The sequence below is a fragment of the Pezoporus wallicus genome, unplaced genomic scaffold, assembly GCF_028554395.1.
Source record: "Pezoporus wallicus isolate ANWC-B61680 ecotype Strahan unplaced genomic scaffold, APGP_CSIRO_Pwel_v1 contig_4309, whole genome shotgun sequence".
NCBI lineage: Eukaryota > Metazoa > Chordata > Aves > Psittaciformes > Psittacidae > Pezoporus > Pezoporus wallicus.
Window position 1 is genome coordinate 1,156,322 of NW_026638191.1, and position 15,294 is coordinate 1,171,615.

The 15,294-nt window shown below is 39.5% G+C and overlaps 1 protein-coding gene across 1 annotated transcript; it reads right to left on the minus strand.

The window, feature by feature from the left end:
- Positions 1-9,149: 9,149 nt before the first annotated feature.
- On the minus strand, positions 9,150-14,984 carry LOC130599360 (ovomucoid-like). Its single transcript, XM_057409768.1, has 4 exons — positions 14,392-14,984; positions 12,283-12,302; positions 10,240-10,367; positions 9,150-9,721 (listed from the first exon to the last, which is right to left on the minus strand). The coding sequence occupies exons 1-4, from the start codon at positions 14,453-14,455 to the stop codon at positions 9,676-9,678; spliced, it is 258 nt and encodes an 85-aa protein (XP_057265751.1). The 5' UTR covers positions 14,456-14,984; the 3' UTR covers positions 9,150-9,675.
- Between the last annotated feature and the right edge of the window lie 310 nt (positions 14,985-15,294).

A 15,294-nucleotide genomic window follows, 5' to 3' on the forward strand; every position in this document is an offset into this window, starting at 1 on the left:
GCGTCTCACAGCCTGGCACGTTCCGTTCGTATAAGATCATTTGAGTACACTGGAGAAAAAGCAGAAGGCAGCAGGAAAGAATGAAGCAGTGACAGGAACACATGCAGGACAGAATTTAAGCTGGTTGCTAAAAGGGGGGAAATGCTGCCACTTGTGCTACTGCTGAACATAGAACAGTAACAGCTGTGCAAAGAGGGACAGACCCTCTTCTTGGCAGTCAATTTTAAATGAGTCAATAGCAGCATCCAAAAAGTTTAGACCCCAAAATATGGGGAAAAGTAGGCAAGTGTGGCCTCCTCTGAAAAGGAAACAAGAAAAGGGAAACAGTAGTTCATCAATAGCAGGATTCAAGTCTAGTAGTTATTGTTCCTGCCTTCCCCACAAAGGCTAGTGGCATGTATTGAGTGGCAATAAGAGAAGACTACTAAAAAGACACAAGAGAGACAAAACTGAATTAAAAAATTTGGGCAGGGCAGTTTGGTTTAACTGTCATTTAGACTTATGTATAAACAGCCACAGTATATGAATAGTTTGGTGGTTACAAGATAAACAGCAGAAACCAAAACCACCCTCTTTTTTTCTTAAGAGGAACCCTGTCAGCACATAGATCAGTTATACATGGGTCTTCAAAGCAGCTTGCTGGTTCTATTTCTTTTTCTCTCCACTGCTACTTATAAGAAAATTTAGAGTTTGAGTCACTTGAGTATATCTAAGCTAAAACCCAAAGCAAAAGAATTAGAAACTTGAGATGCTGAACATCCATCAGTAAAAATACTGTTCTGGTCTTGGTCAACTTTGAAACGAAATAGTACACTGCATCACATATAGCATACTACTGAGAAGTTTACAAAGTTAAAAGACTTGTTTCTCAAACTAATATCAGAGCATTGCCTTTACTTCCTTTTATGTAGGGTGTTGGGATGTCTTATTTACGGCTGGTGGAAGCTATTTGAGCATACACACTACAAGTTTATACTGTAGGGAGGTTTCATAATGTTATTTCTGTAACACAGGTATCATTGAATCAAAAATAAAAGACTTAAGGGAAAATTAATGCATTCCTTTAGGCTTTAAAGAAAAAAAATGAAACAAAACAAAAAATCAAAAGCCTACAACCCACAGCCTCTCAATACTTACCAGTCTCTCAAAGTGATGTTCCTAAGCTTTAATCTTCTGAGACAATGAATGCTCTCCATCCCAACTGATGACAAAATTAGGTCCCATCCTCATATGAAGTGGTTAACAGTTTATGTAACACTTTTCTTGTATCTGCACCTATCCCATCAACATATTTGTCAGAAAATACCTTAACATTCCCTAAACTCCAACAGATCATCATTCCCTTCCAAAGATAATCTTTCTCTCTGTATTTATAAGAAATTGGTGCCAAATGTGTCTTACCTGCATCACTGAACCAGTAGTTAGTATTTTTCTCCTCTCTCCACAGTTGATACCTGATAAAAGCAAATCAAAGGTATTCTGACATGCAGGGCTCCTTTTACATGTCAGTAGTATCTTCATCAAGGTTTAACTATCTGACGTCACATTTTTGTGTCTTCTTCACTTAGAAATATTCTATTTTAACAAGGTTAAAATTTGAGAGAATAAGTTCACTTGGAGGGGACTCCCTTGTTTTGTCATTCCCCTGTTTGGAAGGGTGTGAGTCCTTCCCTATCAAAATCCTCAAGCCCTCCTGTAAAGCCTCACTGAAGTGTAGTCTGTAGGAGTAAATGCAGCTTTGGTCCTTGCAGTTACGGGCTTGCTCACTGAAGGAGTGAAAACTACCCATGATAGTGGGTACATTGGGTACAGCGGCAGATGCAAACCTATTCTTCTTTTGTTATGGTCTGTGTCAGGTGAAATCACCTTTCAGCTGTGCTCAGAGAGAGCAGAGATGTGCTGGTGGGAGGCCAGTAGCTACAGATGTGCTGCGCTTCTCCCAGGAGGTGGCATCTCAGCGGCGTAGATGGGACGAACAGCCTTCCCCGTGGCCACATTCCTCAGCCTTCAGGTGCTGCTTCTGCGAGGTCTGAAGCCGCTTGGCCAAATTGACATAAGGTTTATGTAACACACTTCTCTACTCTGCAAAGGGGCTGTTGTTCTCTGGGGGATTGAGGGATCATTAACCTTCGGGAATGAGATACTAGAGCTGTCATGCTTGTGGCTGATGCATTCTGACTTCCTGTTATCCCTGAGAATATCTAGGCATAACAGGGGGAAAGCATTGTAATTAGTGGTCCCTGGGACCATCTTGTGCTGTAATTTTGGCTTGTGCTGGAATTAAGTCCTATTAAGAAAAGAAAGAAAAAATGTTAAATCTTTTCAGTTTTTCAGAATTTTAATGTGTATCTCTGTGTTTGCCTGTGTCTCAATAGCTTAACACACCTCATGTCCCACAGCTTGCAAAATATCCCTTTATGGACAGTTAATTCATGTAACTCATACTGTCTATAACTTGCATACAAACCTTTGCATTACTAGAAATTGTCCAAACTGTCAAAGCATTTGCAAACTAGAGGTTGAAAATCTCACTATATGCTTAAGAGTTGTCCAAAGACACTCAGATGCCCAGTTTGGATTCCTATTTAAATCTGATTATGCCTCCTTCTGAGTGATTCCCAAGGAAGATTGTTACTTCCTCAGTTTCCCAATTCCTCAAGTAACTGAATCCAAGAACCCAAATGTTACCAAACTTAAACTTTTAAGATGTCTCCTTCTTGGCACATGGCTGAAATAGAGTGCTGAGAATTTCACTGATATTTTGGTAGTGATATTTTCTTTATCAGTTCGTGCAGCCATGAGTTAGAGAGTGTAATAGAGTAAGACTTTATGATCTTCAGATCAAATAGTTGCAAATGTCTTCTGCTTACATTTTCTTAAGTTGTGACATTAAGTAACTGTTTTGTTGTTTTCTGTTGGGTTTTTTTGTTGTTGGTTTTGTTTTGTTTTTTTTTTCCCCTGAAAAACTTTGTATTATTAAAAGATTCAGAAGCACTGGATAACTGTAGTAACTAGAAACACTCAACAAGCATGAGATAGATAACCTTTGAGCTATTTAGTGTAAAAAGCCTGTGCAGTGTCACGCTGGTTTTAGGGCAGAGTTAGAATGCAGCTCTCCAGGCTGAACAGGCACTGATACACTATAAGGAAGCCAGCTGAATGTGAACTACTATATTCCATTATACTTCACCAGTCAGTTACCTGATATTATCTTCAATCCAGAGACATGGGATTCTGATCTGATCTAAGGAATGATTTATGCAATAGCAACTGTAGAACACAGTGGGCAATTTTTCATCTTGCCCTGATGCCTTTAAAAATGTAATTACTGGTGTAGGAGTCATGGGACCTGGATGTTGGTTCTGGCTCAGTCATACATCTCTGACATATAAGAGGCTTTGATTAAAGTGTTTATGTTTCCCCCAACAGGCTGCTCTCCAGATCAGTCTCTGAGGTCTTAGGCATGGGGTCTATCTCTTACATTGAGCATGTGGGGCACCAATGCTCTTCATCTGCTGTACTTATATGGTAGAACAATGACAGTAACAACAGTATCAAAAGATAACAGTAACAATATGAGAAAATACACTGTGGACTTTATGGATGGGTGAAGTAGCTTTATTATAGCACTGGCATTTTCTTTTTTGACAATCCGCCCCATCTGGTTTTCAGGCCTGTGTTTCATTGCCTTTTGTCACAGAAGTGAAAAAAAAAATGTCATAACACCTTACTATGAAAATCCTTCCTTCTCCTCCACATATAAATAGCTACATCAAAGATATGTGAGCACCTTTTCAGTGCAAAGTTTTGAAAACTTTAATCCTCAATAAATGCAAGGAGATGTCTTCTCTTGTTCCATTCAGTGCCAATATCTGTCTAGCTCTGTTTTATTTTGTAGCAAACAGGATCTGAGCATGTTTCATCCCCTCATTCAAGCTATGTACATTTTTCCTTCCCCATATTTCTATGTCATTGCTCCATCACACAAACTTGGCAGTCCAGATTGTCTGGCCACTTCAGCATTTTCTTCAGATGCTATTTACAGCAATTTGCAAATCATGTTCTTTGTTCCGGTATGTGGCAAAAGCTGGTCTGCTTCTTAGCATTATCTGCAGCTATGGGCCAGCATGTGATGCTTACAGGAGATGATAAAAAGCGCAGACACTCTGTGTTGGAAATTATTGCTCTCAGCTGTTCATGTCAGAAATAATCAGAAACAAATTAAAGTTCCAGGGATCTGTGGTAGATGCAGGGGTCCCTGGTGGACTGTTTTAGATCTCTAACTTACAGGGCTTTGTGGATGTGCATTGGCTGTGTGGGAAACACAGTATCATAGGTTTGGCCCACAGACAGAGTCAGTTAAGTATCTCAACATACTAAAGCAGATGGTGTCAATACCCATTTAGGCTGTAACAAGCCAAGCTGGAAGGCAGAAATTATCCCCAAATTGTCTGCTGGATTTTCTGACATCACGATAAACATCAGAGTTTGGCTTTGTTTTCTCATTTTTTCAGTCAAGACGCATTTACAGCAAGATGACTTGTTCTGAGAATCTTTTTGAGTTGGCTGTTCAGAGCCACAAGCCTTTGAGCTATGAGAAACTTACAATATTACCTTGTTCATTTTCATTCCTACTACCTAATTGCTGAGACCTCACTTCCAGATAACAGAATTATTACAGTGGTGGCTTTAGCCTGTGTCCTAGGATGGAGAGAAGAATTTTCTGCCTATTAATTCTTTCATTCAGTGCTAGAAGAATTAGGTTCCTTAAGTTTCTCAGCTTGTCTCTTTAACAAGAAACAACTCTAGATGATGAGCATTAGCATTTCATCCTGGCAGATTTTTCTGCTGCCACTGATTTATCTTTAGTTGCAGTACCAGCCTACATCCTCATGCTTTATACGTATCCTAATCCAAAAGATAATAGACCCATCTGATGAGCCTCTTTCATCAGCCCATGCACACAGCCCTTAAGTCTTGCTGTTCTTGTGCCAGAGGTCATGAGCACTTGTGGCTCTAGCCAACAATTTCTAATTACCTTAGTACAGATTTACAATTCATCTCTTTATGAGCAGTATATCTAATTAATGTTAATATGAGCAGTCTATCTAAAGAAGAAACTAAAAGTGCATTGGAAGTACCTGAATAGTCTGGTGACCCAATGGAGGAGTTTTACTGCAGTGCTTTTCTAGTCTGATGTCTTACTTGAAAGACATAGCGATGTCACTAGACTCATTAAGAATATTTTTAGAAAATACTTTAATGGTACGTAATGTTCATATATTTGGCCAGAGAAAAATGGAAAAAGAAAACCCTCTAATGTCAGTTTACATAAGTATTTTCCTAATATATGCCACCATTCTAGCATTCTCTGTCATTAATTCACAGAAGTTTACACTGAGTTGAAAGAGAGTGGGAAGATAACCATATAAACCACCAAAAAAGTCCATGTGACTTTGTTTATGTTAGACTTACAAAGATTTCCAACTACTTTATTTCATAGAGAAGAGAAAACTATGCCATCTGCACCTGACCCTTTATTAGTGTTTCGGACAGCCTGTAGGATTCTTGAGTATGTGGCTTAGCTGAATAAATGGAGTCTTTTCCACCAAGCAATCATGGGAAAAGAAAGAAGGCAGTATGATCAATATGTTTCACTATAGATTTTTTTCAGCTGACAGATGTGTCCTTAGGAATCAGCAAAGATTATATCAGAGAATCATAGAATAGTTATGGTTGGAAAAGACCTTAAGATTATCTAGTTCCACCACTCCTGCCATGGGCAGGGACACCTCACACCAAACCAGGTCACCCAAGACTCCATCCAGCCTGGCCTTGAACACTGCCAGGCATGGAGCATTTGTCACTTCTTTGGGCAGCCTGTTCCAGTGCCCCACCATCCTCACAGTAAAGAGCTTCTTCCTTATATCACTCTGGTTTGTGTAGTAAAGTAAGCCTTGAAAGACAACAAGAAGGTACAGACAAGTGCTGTCCAGCTTCCTGGTTTAAACTCTTCTCTGAGCTTTTTTCTCCTGAAGGTTTCCTCTCATTTTTCCTAAGATTTGTAGTATTTGTTACATTTCACCTTTAGCTGTGTTAATATATTTTACCTTCCACAAAAAATAAGCCTCTTTGACTTGAATTCCTTCTCAGCATTTGATATATTCATCTGCAGTATCATCTATCTACTGTCTTCCCTTTCTCTTTTAGGGGTTATGAGGAGATGAACAAAATTCAAGAGATCTTATGGGTTGTTAAACTCTAGTCTATATGTGTTGATCTCTATTTGGTGGATTCCTGGGTCATGTTAAAACACCGTCCATTGGTTCTGCTTGATAGTCCCTCATTTGCCTGTGGTGCTGTCACTGCCACCATCTGAAAATGCTTGAACATGGCAAGTTTCAGGATCCATGATTTACTGCATCTCTTCTTCACTAATTTAGAAGGAAGATCTGCTTTCCAAAGCAACCATGAGCACAAATTACTTCTTACAGAAAATATGTCATTCTGATGTCTTAACTTCAGCAGTTGGGACACTCTCGTAAAAAAAATGTTTTAAACATATCCATCAGAAAGTAGTTCATAACAACAGAAACTTCCCACAACCAAGAAACATTAATGATGAAGAGACTAATTAAAGAAATATATGTGATAGAAACCTCTTACTGTCTGTTGCAGCTCTCTTGTCACTGTGAAACAAACATTTGGCTTCATGGAAACAGCCTTTTTTAACAAAGTGCAAAGATGAAGAATGTAAATGTGATTTGTTCTGCCAGCATTTCTGGAATAACAGTGATAAGTTAGCACTGTAGGGAACTGTAGCTTGCTTGTAATAAACTGTGCTTTTTCTGTTTCATGAAGAACATGGCCCCTGAAGACAAGCCCCTCCACCATTACTCCCTACACACACTGTACATAAAGTTTACTGAGAGAAATACACCAGGCAGAAACACAGTCTCTCAGGTACCATGTAGAAGGTGACCACACTCCTCACTGTACAAGCTTTATGTTCCTTACATACTTGTGTGGTTCAGCATTCAGAGCAATAGTCAGTCCTGTGACTTGTGAAGAGGCTAATTAATTCTGACTTCAGTTACAAAGAGAAGGGGGCTGTGGTCTGTGTAGAATCATAGAATCGTTAGGGTTGGAAAGGACCTTAAGATCATCCAGTTCCAACCCCCTGCTGTGAGCAGGGACACCCTATGCTAAATCATATTACCCAAGGCCTTGTCCAACCTGGCCTTGAACACCACCAGGGATGGAGCATTCACAACCTCCCTGGGCAACCCATTCCAGTGCCTCACCACCCTAACAGGAAAGAATTTCCATCTTACATCCAACCTAAACTTTAAGTTTTAACCCGTTACCCCTCGTCCTGTCACTACAGTCCCTAATGAAGAGTCCCTCCCCAGCATCCCTATAGGCCCCCTTCAGATACTGGAAGGCTGCTATGAGGTCTCCACGCAGCCTTCTCTTCTCCCCGCTGAACAGCTCCAACTTCCTCAGCCTGTCTTCATATGGGAGGTGCTCCAGTCCCCCGATCATCCTCGTGGCCTCCTCTGGACTTGTTCCAACAGTTCCATGTCCTTTTTATGTTGAGGACACCAGAACTGCACACAATACTCCAGGTGAGGTCTCACAAGAGCAGAGTAGAGGGGCAGGATCACCTCCTTCGACCTGCTGGTCACGCTCCTTTTGATGCAGCCCAGGATACGGTTGGCTTTCTGGGCTGCAAGCGCACACTGCCGGCTCATGTTCATTTTCTCATCGACCAGCACCCCCAAGTCCTTCTCCGCAGGGCTGCTCTGAATCTCTTCTCTAAACTCTTCACCCATCATCATTAGTCTCAATATTTAATTTTCCTATTTTAGCCTGGCATTTGGCTAACACTTGTTCTAAATTGAAAACCTCAATAGAACATCAAAGCATCTTCTGCTTATGCTTGCTGAAAGATGAGGGTTAAATCCAAGGTCACAGGTAGCACCTTGTAAGTTTCAGTGGCCTTTGAATGATCCAGTGTTGAGTAGGTTTCTGATGTACTAAGAGCACCACTGTCCCTTAGAATTTGAAGCTCCCACAGTGGGGAATAAACACCACTCCATCCCCAAAACAGTATCTAGGATTCTATCCTGCTATCTGTGGTTTCATGGGACACATCTGTGACAGGGAACAGCACATAATAATGGTAAGAAATTTATTTGGCCAAGATTTACAGCACATTCAGTAGCAACTGCCTTTTTTTTTTTTTTTTTTTTCCCCCAGAAATACAATGCATTAGGAAGTTGTAGAGTCAGGAAAAATATGTCCCTTGTTAAATACAATCATTACTTAGAATTATTTGACAAAGAAATGCAGAGTATTTACTTTTTATGGTGTTAGCTTGGTTGGACAAGAACACTCTATTTACATACTTAATCTAGCATTTCATTAATCCTCATTTTTTCCTTTCATTTTTTGTTGTTTTCAGCTTTATCATTCTTTCAGATGTTCTATATGTGCTAAGCGTAATAGGCAATTACCATAAAAATAGTTCAGCCAGGTCACATTATAAATCAAACTAAATACTAGAGCTACATCAGTGTGTACTAGCAAATGAAATAGAGCCTCTCTTGTCTGGAGAATCGAGTATCAGACAGCATATGACACCTACATTCCGGTTCCTAAGTTTCTTTCATGTGTAACCCCAGTAAAGTCAATCATTCATAGGTTTTAATTCTGGGAAATGTATTTCCGTGTCTGACTATTCAAGTGTAAAAGGCAAACTAGTTCAATAATGAAGATACTAAGGATGTAAGAGCAGAACAGAATTCTTTTCAGGTCTAAAAGCTGCCAATTTGTCAGAAGTGAACAGTATCATTAATGATGACATTTAAATGCAGGATTTAACAGAGGCACTGCTATGAAGTTTATACAGTCTTACAGTTTAACAGCTTTGCTTCATTTGAAGGGAAAAAAGAGAGCCAGACTGTAGGATCAATTCCAGGAACATGAGGCCATCTAGTGGAAGACAACTTTTGTCTTCCAGGCTTTTTTTTTTTACCTCTCTAGCTCCTGCTCTACAATTATTTTCTGTAACTTGGGAAGTATCTCATTTGTGTATAATGGATGCAATAAACTTAGTCTCTAGAAAGGTCACCATGGACAAAAAAAAACAAGTCAACGTTTATTTTAATAAACATGCAGACTAAGTAGCTAAACAACATGTATGAATCAGAATTGTATAGAGGTGGAAGAAAAACGAGCATGTAAAATTTAGCTGCAAACCTGGTAGAATCAAAGCACTACCTGGAAAAGCTGAAGCCTTTGGAAAAAAAGCATCTGCAAAAGTTTGAGTAAATGAAAGAAAACACTTCAACAAGGAAAACAGAGGCAGTGCCTACACAGACGTGTCCACTAAGATCAGGTAGCACCGTCAGAAGAATAGGGCTCATGTGAAAACCAATTTGCTAGAGAAACAGAAATCCTGAGGAGTTGCTTTGCAGGGAGGACAGAAGTGTCAATCCCAACACTTGGGAGCAGAGAGAAGCAGCAAATGACAGAGCACAGCTGAAAAAGCTGCTGTGTGCTTTGTTCGCCATCACCAGATCAGGCAGAATGAATGAAATTAAATTAAGAGATTGTGATAAGGCAGTGTGAAGCTGTTCTCAGCCCTCTTCTCTACCATGCAGAATCCATTCAGCATGCCCCTGCTTGCTTCATTTGTAAGGTACCTCTGCTTTTCCTGCAAAGAGAAGCAAAGACATACACATTGCAGAAAATAAGCTTAACATTATGCACTAAAATATCTCTGAAGCCCTCAGCTAACAACTTGCTAAACATAAAAAATACTATAAACATTTGTAGGAGGCAAGAAGACACTGATCTGTAAGCATTTTGCCCTTTAAAAAGTTGTATTTTATCTATAAAAAGCTAAGTATCCTTGGTACTACTTTTGAATTCTTAGCTGACCTGATTTGGGTTCAGGTGCCTTGTTAGCCCTGTGTTGTTCATTGGACTCTTCTTTTTACTGTCTGACTTCTACCATTGTGCTAGAATAGGAAGTTGCTCACGCAAATATCAAGGTCATTCATTTAGAGCAATTGGTGGGAGAAGCCATTAGTCTATAAAGACTAAGCAAAGGAGCAGAGGAGTAGTTACCCTGAAAAATATGACAGCAATTAGGTAGACTGGAAACACCAGACAACTGAGCTATCTCAGTTTTTGGCATATTCAGGAGTAATTACATAGTATTGTACTTACAGCACTGCTTTGCAGAAAGAACACTTGTTGTTATATGTTTTCCCATCAGAGCCACAGAAAGGTTGATAGAGTCTTTCACAGTAAATAGGTCTTCCTCTCTCTAGCCGGCTGTATTCACTGCAGTCTACCTGCAAATAGAGTATCACTTTTCTTTGAATCCATCTTTCTCACATTCTCCATTTATGTACAGAAATATTGAATATATGAAATTTTTGGACAAATTTGACAGCTGCTTTAGAACATCACAGACAATGGGTTCCACCATCAGTATTTGCTGAGCCTAAGCCTAAAGAAATAAATGTTCCTTCTGAGAGAGATGTGTGTGATGCAACCCATGTCAGGCACTGAGCACATTTAGAGACTTTGCTGTCTATCAGTATAAGAATAAGTCACTGGAAAAATACAGCCCTTTTTCCATCTACAGAAAAGAGGGGTCAATATTTTTCTCTACCTGCTTGCAATTGTCAGTAAATTCAGATGAGATTAGTTCTTGAGAGTGGGAAGGGTTTCTGTCTCTTATTGCACAAGTATCAGCTCTTTATGCTTTTTACACTGGTGAAAGGATCTGCCCAGGTGGAATTAAGTCCTATTTAAGTATTAGCATGAAAAGAAATTGTTGAAAGGCCTTCATCTGATAGTGGGGCTGTATTCATTACAGACTTACATATGAAAATGGGAGTACAAACTAATAAAAGAAATGACTGAAAATGCTCCTGTCCTAGTTTTGGAGCTTTATCTTCTGTCAAGTGAATTCATTCCTAGTATTTGACAAGCAAGAAGTCCTTGTGCACGGCACATATTCTACTTAATCTGCTATTTGTCACCCTCAAAAGCCTAGGATTTGCTTGCCTAGGAAATTGCCTGTCCTTATAGCTGCTGTTGTAACTAAAGTGAGCTTTTTTTTGGTGCTAGTCTAGTGACAGTTTGAAACATACCAGTCTTTGGAAGGACACTATGTCTGCAGCTTTTGCTTTCTGAAAATCTAGCCAAAAATATGTATTATAGATTTATATATTTAAAACAGAACCCAGCTTTGCTGTTCTCTTCTTATGGAATGTTTTTTTTCTGCCCCCTTCATTCTAATTCTTAGTGAAGGACAGGACTATTACTGCAGCCAAACCGTGGAATTTATTACAGATTATATGATTGGTTTTGTGGTAGTCATTGCCCAGGGTCTGCAAATGAGTGAAGTGAGGAGCTGTGTGTGGTCAGCCCCCTCAGCAGCCTGTGCCATGGCTCAGCACAGACTGAGAGGTCTCCAGTGGCAAAAAGAGTCATTACCCAATCACTCCTTTGGGAATAATAGGCTTAAATCTGGGGCAGCATATATTGTGCTAATATGGGACCAGATCTGTGTGTGTGCAAATTTCCCCCATGTACATCTGTGTAACAGCTGGTGAAATGGGGAAGATACATAGTTTGGTGTGGAGAGTGGAACAGGCTCTTCTTGGGAAAGAATGGATGTCTTGGTGTAGTTCTAGGCATCAAAAGCTGCATATATTCTGCTAATATGGGACCAGCTCTGTGTGTGTGCAAATTTCCACTCCCTGCTACTGTCCACCAGACTCTGAGGGGGCTTGTCTCTGCTCATCTGAGTAAGGATTTTTATCATTTGATGCCCCATTTCTCTCAGAGATTGACCCCAAGATGGGCACTGCAGCATAGTCAGAAATAAAATCTCCAGGTACATGATTTAGGATCTGAAAGCCACCAGAAACAAAGTGTCATCACCAGGTAAATAATAAAAAATTCCTGATTTCTCTCACTTAAAATTTGGCCTTGCCCAATTTGTTGTCCACTGGGCAGTACAAGTGAAAACATCTGGAAGTTCTCAGGTCAAGTGTAGTGTATGGAAACCACGTATCTCAAACTCACGGATTTCTCTCTGAAATCTCAATTATTTGACACCATTTAATTAGGGATTTCTCTCTGAAACCTCAATACTTTGACACCATTTAATTAATGCTTAATATGTTTTTATCTGACCTCATGTTTTTACTAACTACATATTTTTATAGAGCAATAAAGGAGAAAATTACTCACCTCATTCTCTTTGGCAGCATCTGCAAGGCAAGCAGAATCATAAAAGATAAATTAAAAACTGCTGTTGATGAACATTCAGTTTGCAACTAGGATGATTTCCCTACCAGCCCTTCCAGCAACACTGCATCTCTTACTAGCTTGAAAGTGAATACTTGGGTTTTAAGTGTTTAATAAGCTGCAGGTGTCAGAACCTATTAAACAAGTGGTCCTTGGTGTATTTCTTACCTTAGAAATCTGTGTCAGCAGCTACAACAGCCTTTGCTGTGGGAGGGGAGAAAGGATATTGTTCCCCTTTTCAGCAGAAAATATTAGAGACCCAAAGTCAATGTTATGTTCGATAGCCAGTCTGTTTAGGATAAACAAATTGTAGAGCATGCCTGGGTTTTAATTCCCAAGTTTATTTAAAAAAAAATTAAATAAGCAAATCACAAGGTCCTTTTCTGCTTTGGATTTCTGTCAATAATGAGGATAGTGTCTTCATTGCAATACAATACTAGATATATATTATAATAATAATAATGCAATTGGATCATAATATCACTTTAAAAAGTGTTTTCCCTTGCTGGTTCATATGTATTCTAAACTATTGGGCAGAAGGACTGGCTCCTATTTTGCATACACATGGCATCTGATATAATGAAGCCCTGTTCTCAGGTGGGACTTCAAAAAGCTTCTTCAACACAATGACATGTACACCTCCCAGAAAGTCATCAAGTAATGCTGGCGTGTCTCCATTGCAGTGACACACTTGTTACTTTCTTTAGGAATGTATTTTGTCCTGTAACTGTCATTCTGTGGCTTCCAAGGGATAAAAGTGATCAGGCAGAGGCTTCTGTACAGAAGGAGAGGGAAGAAAACATATTATGGCAATGCAGCTCTAGCATTTGTTTTTCTGACTAAGCGTAACTCATTTTAATTTTTAAAGCCATTAAGCCTTCCACTGAAACTTCCTTTCATGGAGCTGCTTACAACTTCCCAACAGATAAAGTTGTTCAAGGTGAAGAAAACCTGCAAAAAAAAAGTGCTCCATGTCATGTTTCAGTCTGTCACCAGAACTGTGACTGAATTGTCATTATTCTGGAATTGGATCAGATGTAACCCCTCCCATAAAAATATTAAGGTGCTATTTTTTCTCTGGTAACTTTTTAAAAGCCACTATGTATTTGGGAGCGAATGCAAAAAAATATGTGGCTTGAAAAGTATCTATCCATACATTTTTAATGTAGACCAGATAAGTTAAAAAGTTCAAGGGAAGGATTTGCTGGAATTCTTCAGGAAACAATATTCATTTGTTTTTCTGCACTCACTGAAACACTGACAGAACAGTTTCCATCAAAAGCATGCCATTTCACTGAAATTGACATTTGTCATGAGAATTTTGATTTTGAGACAATTTTCAAAGCAAACTTTTCAGAGCTATTCAAAATGTAAACAGATTATTTTGGCTCATAATATTGATTTTAACATTTTCATTGGTTTGCTTCTTTAATGCTATTGAACTGTTATACTGCTGGCAGTGAAGATTTGGACTCTCCATTTTTGTAAATGTACTTATTCTTCTTTTTTCTCCAATTTTTTTTGTTAACAAGAAAAAAAAAAAATTGCCAAGTGGAGGCTCAAGAACTTGCTCCCAGCTCCCTATTTTACCACAGAGCAACCTGCCCCTCAAAGCTCTCTCCAGCCTAGCAAACTAATATCATGAAGAGGTTATTTACGGCCATATTATATGGCCAATGTATAATCAACTGTCTTCTGCTTGGTCAGTGTGGTAGGAGAGGCACCACATCAGCTCCAAGCTCCCTGCTCAGATGGAAGAAAAAAATAAGTAGGTAAAAACCTGTTTTAGTTCTGAGGCTTTACAGTTCACTTTTTACTTGCACTGTAGAATACAGCTCTGATTCACACCATCATCAAAGGAATAGGTTTCATCTGCTTAAGTTGGAATTTGTAAAGCTGGTGCACTATTTTTTGATAAATAATGCACAAGCATAAAATTTCACTTGCTTTTTGCTACCCAACCATTATTTTTTATCATCCCAGTAGACTGAGAAGCTTGCATTGTTTGAACAGGAGAACTATAATATATCAGAAAATAAAATGGTTACTCACTTGCTAAGCAAAGAACTGCCAGCGTGAGAAGCACAAAGACACCTGTTATCTTCATGGTACTCATGGGTTCTTGACTTGTTTCACTGCTAGCCTGTGCTCTTGGTATTCCAGTAAGATTATCTGAGATGTGTATTCCTGTATCTGTGAGAGCGGATATATATATACACACACACACAGAGCAGGAACCCTGATGATGAAATCCCCCTTGTAGAGAAGGTAATTAGAAGAAGGTGTTGCCCATGGGTAGTGTCAATAAGAATGTCTTCTGTACAACATGAAGGTCATAAGTACAGGGCAAAGATGAGTGTCACAGCATGGATTGTGTTGATACAGGAGATGTATTGTACTTTGGTTAAGCTCCTTGCCTAATTAACTGTTCCATCTCCATTAGCGAGTTCAGGGAGTGACTCAGTAAGGTGGTTACTTATTGCTGTTATTGCCATATTGACCCTTAGAGTTGAACATAGTTCCCAGGGGAAAAATTATTCTCACTGGGTGTGTTTCAAAAGATCCATGCCAGTAGAACTGAAATGCATAATTCCTAATCTCTTGAAACTTTGGAGAGCCTTGTCACTAGCAGTGGATAGAGGTGATGCTGGTTACTATGGCCATACATGGAGACCTTTCAGACTGCTCTGTGGCGGTAGTCGCCGCTTGGAAAAGTCTGTGTTTCACATGAATACTCTCACCTTCACACACAACTCAAAAGATCCCCCAGTATTTCAGTGTTCTTCTGCCTTTAACGTTCCACCAGTTCAGAGATCAGAAGCAAAGCTTTGTGACAGAAGGAGCAAAAACACTGCATTGCACTGCCTAGTGAAGTAAGGAGTTCACAGCCGTTGTGCATCCTGCTGAGTTGCTGCCTACTTTGCTGTCATGGAGATAAGGAGAAGATTTTTCCTG

What these genes read in the sequence shown, in the direction of transcription:
- LOC130599360 (XM_057409768.1), bottom strand. Translation starts at nt 14,455, where the DNA reads ATGAGTACCATGAAGATAACAGGTGTCTTTGTGCTTCTCACGCTGGCA. An exon ending in GGCAGTTCTTTGCTTAGCAA is followed by an intron (nt 12,303 to 14,391) that starts GTGAGTAACCAT and finishes CTTGCCTTGCAG; the next exon opens with ATGCTGCCAAAGAGAATGAG. An exon ending in ATGCTGCCAAAGAGAATGAG is followed by an intron (nt 10,368 to 12,282) that starts GTGAGTAATTTT and finishes CTCTATTTGCAG; the next exon opens with GTAGACTGCAGTGAATACAG.